At 38.0% G+C, this 10,000-nt stretch overlaps 1 protein-coding gene across 2 annotated transcripts in view; it reads left to right on the top strand.

The window, feature by feature from the left end:
- LOC138863817 (lachesin-like) overlaps positions 1-10,000 on the top strand; it is a 100,683-nt gene that overhangs the window by 69,859 nt on the left and 20,824 nt on the right. For both annotated transcript variants that reach the window (XM_070129262.1, XM_070129261.1), the window contains exon 4: positions 5,732-5,844. In XM_070129262.1, the coding sequence (XP_069985363.1) occupies positions 5,732-5,844 (113 nt within the window). The remainder of the gene's footprint in view (positions 1-5,731; positions 5,845-10,000) is intronic.

The raw sequence follows: 10,000 nt of genomic DNA, 5'->3' as shown, positions 1-10,000 counted from the left end.
CTGGCGACGTCGGGAGTCACTCTCTCGCCTCGTGATTTATGAGGGCGGGCGGCGGCGTGCTATCGGGGAGAGAGAGGGAGAGAGAGAGAGGGAGGGAGGGAGGGGGAGGGTGGAGGAGGAGGGAGGAAGGGGAAGGAGGGAGGGAGGGGAGAGGGGGTAGGGAGGGAGAGGGGGAGGGGGAGGGAGAGGTGGGGGAGGGAGGGAGAGGGGGATAGGGGGAGAGAGGGAGGAAGGGAGGGAGGGAGGGAGGGGGAGATGGAGAGGGAGGGAGGGAGGGGGCGAGGGAAAGAGGGAGAGGGAGAGAAGGGAGAGGGAAAGGAAGAGGGGGAGGAGGGAGAAGGAAAGATAAGGGGGAGGGAGAGGGAGAGAGAAAGAGAAAGAGAGAGAGAGAGGGGGACAGAGGAACATAGGGGGTAGACAGGGAGAGAGGGACGGAGAGAGAGGGGGGGAGAGGGAGGGGAGAGGAGAGGGGGGGAGGCTTCAAAGTATGAGAGAGAAAGCGTATTTATTGACCATTCTCTGTCGAGGGCGGGAGGCAATCTAGCTATCTTCGTGTGTAGGGCGGGGCTTATGTATGTATATGTGTATGAATATTTACATTGTGTGCGCGCGTGTGTGTGTGTGTGTGTGTGTTTTCTGTCTCGCTCTCTCTCTGAATTTTTGTCTGTTTGTGTGTCTGCATGTTTCTATTTCTATCTGTTTGTCTGTTTGTCTGTTTTTTTCTCTTCCTCTCTCTCTCTATCTCTTTGTCTATCTCTCCTCCACTTCCAGTCCTTCTGTCTCTCTCTGTCTCTCTTTCTTTCTTTCTTTCTTTCTTTCTCTCTTTTTTTCTTGGTTTCTTTCTTTCTTTCTCTCTTTTTTTCTTGGTTTCTTTCTTTCTCTCTCTCTCTCGCTTTCTCTCTCTCTCTCTCTCTCTTTCTTTCTCTCTCTCTCACTCTCTCTCTCTCTCTCTCTCTCTCTCTCTCTCTCTCTCTCTCACTCTCTCTCTCTCTCTCACTCTCTCTTTCTCTATCTCTCAATTTCTGTGCTCTTCCCGGTTTTGCCATTCAATAAAATCTGTATAAGATAAGCCTTAACAACATCAATAGTAAGGATGAAAATAGAACAACAGAAATAATAACAATAATAATGATAATAATAATAATAATAATGATAATAATAATAATAATAATAATAATAATAATAATAATAAAGAAATAACAATGATAATAAGAAAGAAATTACTCAACGGTGCTGTCAATTTCTTTTCTTTTTTCTTTTTTTTCTCTCTCTTTACAGCTTTCTTCCCAAGTTCATCGGGATTTTCTTTTTAAGATTTCGAGGATAATTCTCTTTGCCTTTTTTCCACTATTTCCTTCCATGAATTTTTTTTTCTTTTTTGAGATTTTTCTTTTTTGTTTTCTTTTTCTTTCTCTTTCTCTCCCTTGACAGCTTCTTTATTTTTAGAATATTTTTTATTATCCTTTTCCATTTATAGTCTCTTTTTAAGACAGAACAATTTATTTTCCTTTCTCTTCCTTAAGATTTTTTTTATATAATTATTATTAGCGAGAGAGATAGAAAATGATGATTATGTTTTTTTTTCATCATTTAAATAATATTTATCCAGTTTTCCCCGATAACAGTTGTTGTTTTTTAAGAGATTTTTTTCCATTTGTAAGAGAATAAATATTGGTCTTTTTTTCTTTCTCTTGAATGAAGATTTTGTCTCCAATTTTGAATTAAATTTTCTCTTATATTCATTTTCTATAAATCTTTTCCCTCACCAACAGCCTCTTGTAGAGAATAAATATTCTTATCTTTTAGAGATTGAATCTATATCTTTCCACCCTTTCTCTGCAGTTACAGCTTCTCTCTCTCTCTCTCTCTCTCTCTCTCTCTCTCTCTCTCTCTCTCTCTCTCTCTCTCTCTCTCTCTCTCTCTCTCTCTCTCTCTCTCTTTAGAGAGAAATTTCCCTTTTTTCTTTCTCTCCCGTACCACCATTTTTTTTATAGAATAATTATTACTATTTTTCTCAATTATATTTTCTCCTTGTTTTAATCTTTTTTTCATTTTTTTTCTTTTTCTTTTTGATAGAATGAATATTCCTATTTCTTTTGATGAACTGTGTCCCCTTTTTTCATTCTCTTTCTTAATAGCTTTTTTGAGATAAGCTTTTCCCCCCTTCTTTCCTTCTCTCCTTTAACTTTGTTTGTTTGTTTTGAAAAAGAATATTTTTCTCTCTTTTAAAGAATGATCTTATTCTTTTTCTCTTTCTTTCCCTTAGATTATTTTTTTTTCAGGAAGAGAGTAAATCTTTTTCTTCTTTAAAGAATAGATTTATTCATTTCCCCTTTTTCTCTCCCTTAAAGCTGATTCTTAAGAGAATTTTTTTTCGTCTCTGAGAAAAAAAATCGTTTTTTTCTTTCTCTTTCGTAACAGCTTTTTAAAAAAATATATCTTTCTCCCTCTTTTAGAAAATAATCTTATTTCTCTTCCCTCTTTTCTCTCCCTTATCAGCTTAATTTCTTTCTTTTTTTCTTTAAAGATATTTTTTTCCTTCTTTTAGAAAATAACCTTACTCATTTTCCCCTTTTCTCTCCCTTACCACCTTTTGTTTGTTTATTTGTTTGCTTGTTTTAGAAAATGAATCTTTTTTCCTCTTTTAGACAATGATCTTACATCTTTTCTCTCTTTTCTCCTCCTTTTCAGCTTTTTTTTTCTTATTTATTCATTTGTCATAAAAAAAACAATATCCCCCCCCCCTTTAAGACAATAATCTTACTCCTCCCCCTTAATTCTATTTTTCTTTATTTGTTCTAAAAAATCAATCTTTTTCTCCCCCTTTTAGACAATAATCTTACTCTCTTTCTCCCTTTTCTCCCCCTTAACAGCTTTTGTTTGTTTCTTTGTTTATTTTTTTATTAGTTATTGTTTTTGTTTCTTTTTTTATCATAAAAAATACATCTTAGAGACAAAAATATTACTCCTCCCCTTAATTTTTTTCTTTATTTATTCTAAAAAAATCAATCTTTTTCTCCCCCTTAAAGACAATAATCTTACTCCCTTTCACCCTTTTCTCTCCCTTAACGGTTTAATTTCTCTATTTCTTTATTTATTTGCTATTATTTTTCTTTCCTTTCTATTTGTCATTAAAAAAAATCAATTTTTCTCCCCCTTAAAAGACAATAATCTTACTCCCTTTCTCCCTTTTCTCTCCCTTAACAGCTTTCATTTGTTTCTTTCTTTGTTCATTCATTATTATTTTTCTTTCTTTTCTATTTGTCATTAAAAAAAATCAATTTTTCTCCCCCTTAAAGACAATAATCTTACTCCCTTTCTCCCTTTTCTCTTCCTTTACAGCTTTTGTTTGTTCCTTCGTCTCTTTGTTATTATTTTTCTCTCTTTTCTATTTGTCATTAAAAAAAATCAATCTTTCTCCCCCTTAAAGACAATAATCTCACCCCTCTCTCCCTTTTCTCCCCCTTAACGGTTTAATTTCTCTATTTTTTGATTTACTTGTTATTATTTTTCTCTCTTTTCTACTTGTCATAAAAAAATCAATCTTTTCTCCCCTTTAAAGACAATAATCTCACTCCCTTTCTCCCTTTTCTCCCCCTTAACGGTTTAATTTCTCTATTTCTTGATTTACTTGTTATTATTTTTCTCTCTTTTCTACTTGTCATTAAAAAAATCAATCTTTCTCCCCCTTAAAGACAATAATCTTACTCCCTTTCTCCCTTTTCTCTCCCTTAACAGCTTTTTTTTTTTTTGTTCCTTCGTTTCTTTGTTATTATTTTTCTCTCTTTTCTATTTGTCATAAAAAATAAATCAATCTTTTCTCCCCCTTAAAGACAATAATCTTACTCCCTTTCTCCCTTTTCTCCCCCTTAACGGTTTAATTTCTCTATTTCTTGATTCACTTGTTATTATTTTTCTTTCTTTTCTATTTGTCATAAAAAATATCAATCTTTCTCCCCCTTAAAGACAATAATCTTACTCCCTTTCTCCCTTTTCTCTTCCTTAACAGTAATTTCTCTATTTCTTAACAGCTTTTATTTGTTCCTTCGTTTCTTTGTTATTATTTTTCTTTCTTTTCTATTTGTTATAAAAAAAATCAATCTTTCTCCCCCTTAAAGACAATATTCTTACTCCCTTTCTCCCTTTTCTCGTCCTTAACAGTAATTTCTCTATTTCTTAACAGCTTTTGTTTGTTTCTTTGTCTCTTTGTTATTATTTTTCTTTCTTTTCTATTTGTTATAAAAAAAATCAATCTTTCTCCCCCTTAAAGACAATATTCTTACTCCCTTTCTCCCTTTTCTCTTCCTTAACAGCTTTTGTTTGTTTCTTCGTTTCTTTGCTTATTTGTTATTGTTTTTGTTTCATTTTGTCATAAAAAAATACATCTTAGAGACAAAAATATTACTATATATTATATTATCTTTTTCTCCCCCTTAAAGACAATGATCTTACTCCCTTTCTCCCTTTTCTCCCCCTTAACGATTTAATTTCTCTATTTCTTTATTTATTTGCTATTATTTTTCTCTCTTTTCTACTTGTCATAAAAAAATCAATCTTTCTCCCCCTTAAAGACAATAATCTTACTCCCTTCCTCCCTCTTTTCTCTTCCTTAACAGCTTTTGTTTGTTTCTTTGTCTCTTTGTTATTATTTTTCTTTCTTTTCTATTTGTTATAAAAAAAAATCAATCTTTTCCCTCTCTTAAAGACAATAATCTTACTCCCTTTCCCCTTTTCTCTCACTTAACAGTTTTTGTTTGTTTCTTCGTTTCTTTGCTTATTTGTTATTGTTTTTGTTTCATTTTGTCATAAAAAAATACATCTTAGAGACAAAAATATTACTCCTCCCCATTTTTCTTTATTTATTTCTTCTAAAAAAATCAATCTTTCTCCCCCTTAAAGACAATATTCTTACTCCCTTCTCCCTCTTTTCTCCCCCACAACGGTTTAAATAATTTTTGTTTCTTTGTTTATTTGTTATTGTTTTTGTTTCTTTTTTATCATAAAAAATACATCTTAGAGACAAAAATATTACTTCTCCCCTTAATTTTTTTCTTTATTTATTCTAAAAAAATCAATCTTTCTCCCCCTTAAAGACAATAATCTTACTCCCTTTCTCCCTTTCTCCCCTTAACGGTTTAATGTGTTTCTTTGTTTATTTGTTATTGTTTTTGTTTCTTTTTTTGTCATAAAAATACATCTTCTTCCCCCTCTTAGACAATAATATTACTCCTTCTCCCTATTAATTCTTTTCTTTATTTGTTCTAAAAAAAATCAATCTTTCTCCCCCTTAAAGACAATAATCTTACTCCCTTTCCCCTTTTCTCTTCCTTAACAGCTTTTGTTTGTTTCTTTGTTTCTTTGCTTATTTGTTATTGTTTTTGTTTCATTTTGTCATAAAAAAAATACATCTTAGAGACAAAAATATTACTCCTCCCCTTGATTTTTTTCTTTATTTATTCTAAAAAAATCAATTCTTTCTCCCCCTTAAAGACAATAATCTTACTCCTCCCTCTTTTCTCCCCCTTAACGGTTTAATGTGTTTCTTTGTTTATTTGTTATTGTTTTTGTTTCTTTTTTATCATAAAATACATCTTCTTCCCCCTCTTAGACAATGATATTACTCCTTCTCCCTATTAATTATTTTCTTTATTTGTTCTAAAAAAATAAAAAAAATTCTCCCCCTTAAAGACAATAATCTTACTCCCTTTCTCCCTTTTCTCTCCCTTAACAGCATTCGGCGAGGATTTTCTCCCTAAATTTATTGAGACTGTGCCAAACATCACGGTGACTGTGGGACGTGACGCTCTACTTCCCTGCACCGTGGAGCAACTTAAGGGATTTAAGGTAAAGTGAAAGGGGAGTAATTTAAGGGATTTAAGGATTTAGGAACTTAGGGGATTTAAGGTAAAGTGAAAGGGGAGCGATTTAAGGGATTTAAGGTAATTCAACCATTTAATTTGAGGTATATTTAATATTTTATGGGATTTAAGGTAAAGTGAAAGGAGAGTAATTTAAGGGGTTTAAGGTAAAGTGAAAGGGGAGTAATTTAAGGGATTTAAGGTAGATTTAAGGATTTAGGAACTTAAGGGATTTAAGGTAAAGTGAAAACAGGGTAAGTTTAGGGATTTAAGGTAGATTTAAGGATTTAGGAACTTAAGGGATTTAAGGTAGAGTGAAAGGGGAGCAACTTAAGGGATTTAAGGTAAAGTGAAAGGGGAGTGATTTAAGGGATTTGAGGTAGATTTAAGGATTTAGGAACTTAAGGGATTTAGATTTAAATTTAATGGATTTGAGGTAATTCAATAATTTAATTTGAGGTATATTTAATAATTTATGGGATTTAAGGTAAAGTGAAAGGGGAGTAATTTAAGGGATTTGAGGTAATTCAATCATTTAATTTGAAGTATATTTAATATTTTATGGGATTTAAGGTAAAGTGAAAAGAGAATAATTTTAGGGATCTAAGGTAGATTTAAGGATTTAGGAACTTAAGGGATTTAAGGTAAAGTGAAAGGGGAGTCATTTAAGGGATTTAAGGTAGATTTAAGGATTTGGGAACTTAAGGGATTTAGATTTAAATTTAAGGGATTTGAGGTAATTCAATCATTTGATTTGAGGTATATTTAATATTTTATGGGATTTAAGGTAAAGTGAAATGAGGGTAACTTAGGGATTTATGGTAAGGTGAAAGGAGGGTAAGTTTAGGGATTTAAGGTAGAGTGAAAGGAGAGTAATTTATGGGATTTAAGGTAGAGTGAAAGGAGGGTAAGTTTAGGGATTTAAGATAGAGTTGAAGTTTTAGGGATTTTAGGTAAAGTGAAAGGAGGGTAAGTTTAGGGGTTTAAGGTAGAGTGGAAGGAGGGTAAGTTTAGGGGTTTAAGGTAAAGTGAAAGGAGAGTAAGTTTAGGGGTTTAAGGTAGAGTGAAAGGAGGGTAAGTTTAGGGATTTAAGGGAAAGTGAAAGGAGGGTAAGTTTAAGGATTTAAGGGAAAGTGAAAGGAGAGTAGCTTTGGGGATTTAAGGTAAAGTGAAAGGAGAGTAAGTTTAGGGGTTTAAGGTAGAGTGAAAGGAGGGTAAGTTTAGGGGTTTAAGGGAAAGTGAAAGGAGAATAATTTAAGGGATTTAAGGTAAGGTGAAATGAGGGTAACTTTAGGGATTTTAGGTAAAATGAAATTAAGGTAATTTAGGAATTTTTGGTAGAGTGAAAGGATAGGAGGTTTGGGGATTTAAGGTAGAGTGAACGAGAATAACTTTAGGGATTTAAAGTATAGTGGAACGAGAGTAACTTTAGGAATTTAAGGTAAAATGAAATAGGAGTAACTTTAGGGATTTTAAGATAAAGTGAAACGAAAGTAATTTTGGGTACTTAGGGTAAAGTGAAAGGAGAGTAACTTTAGGGATTTTAGGTAAAGTGAAAGTAGAGTAACTTTGGGTGAAATTAAGTTAGGAATAGGTAAGAAAGGAAATAGGAAAGAAGATTAAGTTACAACGAACTTAGAGAAGTCTTAGGGAAAATTAATTGATCTAGAAAGTAAGGTTGAAAATATGGGTTAGATTTAAGTTTAAAAGTATTGAAGGAACTTAAGTTAGAATTAAGTTAGAAAGGTGGAAAGGAGTTGGAATAAAGCGGATATAGTGATAACGATGGAAAGTAAAGTGAAAAGAGAAGTGATATTGTAATAACAAGTAAATGGGCGAAATAGAGAAAATGGATAAATAGAGATGATAAAGAAATAAAAGTAAGGTGAAGGAATGAGGAGAAATAGAGAAAATGGATAAATAGAGATCATAAAGAAATAAAAGTAGAGGGAAGGGATGGGTAGAGAAGTTAATAACGGAAATAGAGAAAATGGATAAATAGAGATGGTAAATAAAATTAGAAGGAAGGGGAAGGGAAGGGGAGGAATAAAGGTGTGATGGGAGAAACAAGATAGAAAGTAAAGGAGAATAAATGTGATAATGGGGGTAAGTTAGAGAGCAAGGGATAAATAAATCAGTTTGTGGGATTTAAAGTTAAGTTTGATTCCCTGCCTCCCTCCTCCCCTCCCTTCCCTTCCTCCATACTACCCTCATTTCAGTTCTTCCCTCCCTTCCTCCCTCCCTCCCTCCCTCGCTCTCTCCCTCTTTCCCTTCTCATCCTTTCCCTTCCCTCCCTCTCTCTCTCCCTCTCTTCCCCCATCCCTCCCTCTATATCTCCCTTTCCCTTCCCTCCCTCTCCTCCTCCCACCCCTCCCTCCCTCCCTCTTCCCTTCTCTCCTCTCTTTCCCCTTCCCTTTCCCTTCCCTCCCCCACCCCTCCCTCCCTTTCTCTCCTTCCATTCCCTTCTCTCCCTCCTCCCCCTCCCCTTTATCTCTCTCCCTTTCCCCCCTTCCCTTCCTTCCCTCCCTTCCTCCCTTCCCTCCCTTTCCCTCCCTCCCTCCCTCCCTCCCTCCCTCCCTCTACCCCACCCTCCCTTCCCTCTCCCTTCCTCCCTCCCTCCCTCCCTCCCTCCCTCCCTCCCTCTCCCCACCCTCTCCTCTCCCTCTCCCCTTCCCTTTCCCCCTCCCATCCCCCATCCCCCCCTCCCCCCTCCCTTCCCCTTCTCCCTTCCCTTCCCTCCCTTTCTAACAAGATCTTATTTCCCCCCCCCCCGACCGCTGCATCCCTGGTCACCTCATTTGCATACCGGAATCTGATGCATTCAATATAAGTCATAATCATTAGTTTTCCAACATTTCTCTCCTACTTCTCTCCTCCTACTTCTCTCCTCCTACTTCTCTCCCTCTTCGTCAAACATCTATATTGCTGGGATTTATCAAGCAGAAGACAGTGTCCCAAGATTGTTACTTTAAGAAGAGGGAAGAGGGATGGGGAGGAGGGGAGGAGGGTAGGAGGATGGGGAGAAGGATGGGGAGTGGGGTAGGAGGATGGGGACGGGAAAGAGAAGGGGAAGGGATTGTAGGGGAAGAGGGATGGGGAGGGGATTGTAGGGGAAGAGGGAAGGAAAAGGGGAGTGGGGAGAGGTATGGGGAGGAAGGGGAAGGTGGGGGGAGGGGGAAGAGGATGGGGAGGGAGGAAGAGGGATGGGGGAAGGGGGGTGAGGGGGGATTGTAGTGGGGAAGAGGAGGGGGGCAAGGAGAAGGGGAGGGGGAGTGGGGAAGAAGGATGGGGAGGGATTGGGAGGGAGGAAGGGAAGAGGGATCTCTCCATCTCCTTCTCCATCTCACTCTCCCTTAATTCTCTAACTCCTCTTATTCCCTCACCGCTTTCTTCCTGTTTCCTTCTCCCTCTCCCTTCCCCCTCCCTCTCCCTCTCCTTCTCCTCCCTCTCCCTCTCCTTTCCCTCTCACTCTCCTTCTCCTCCATCTCCCTCCCTCTCCCTCTCCTTCTCCCTCTCCCCCTCTCCCCTCCCTTTCCTTCTCACTCTCACCGTCCTTCTCCTCCATCTCCCTCCCTTCCCTCTCCTTCTCCCTCTCCCTCTTCCCCTCCCTCTCCCACTCCTTCTTCCCTCCCTTTCCCTCTCCTTTTCCCTCTCACTCTCCTTCTCCTTCATCTCCTCCCTCTCCCTCCCTCTCCCTCCCTCCCTCCCTCTCCTCTCCTTCCCTCTCACTCTCCTTCTCCTCCATCTCCTCCCCTCTCCCTCTCCCACACTCTCCCTCCCTTTCAACCCTCACTCACCGTCCTTCTCCCCATCTCCCTCCCTCTCTCCCTCTCCTTCTCCCTCTCCCCTCCCCTCCCTCTCCACTCCTTCTTCCCTCCCTTTCCCTCTCCTTTTCCTCTCTCCTCTCCTTCATCTCCTCCCTCTCCCTCTCTCCCTCTCCTCCCCTTCTCCTCCCCCTCTCCCTCCCCTCTCCCTCTCCTCTCATTCTCCCCCTCCTCCTCCCACCCTCCTTCTCTCCTCTCCCTCTCCCTCCCTCTCCCTCCTTTTCTCTTCTCCCTCTCCCCCCCTCTCCTCTCCTCTCATTCTCTAAACCTCTCCCTCTCATTCTCCTCCCTCCCCTTCTCCCCCTCTCCTTCTCCTCC

This window comes from Penaeus vannamei, chromosome 13 (genome assembly GCF_042767895.1).
Source record: "Penaeus vannamei isolate JL-2024 chromosome 13, ASM4276789v1, whole genome shotgun sequence".
Taxonomy (NCBI): Eukaryota; Metazoa; Arthropoda; class Malacostraca; order Decapoda; family Penaeidae; genus Penaeus; species Penaeus vannamei.
Note: the sequence above shows the minus strand (reverse complement) of the source record. Positions and strands in the feature narration are given on the sequence as shown.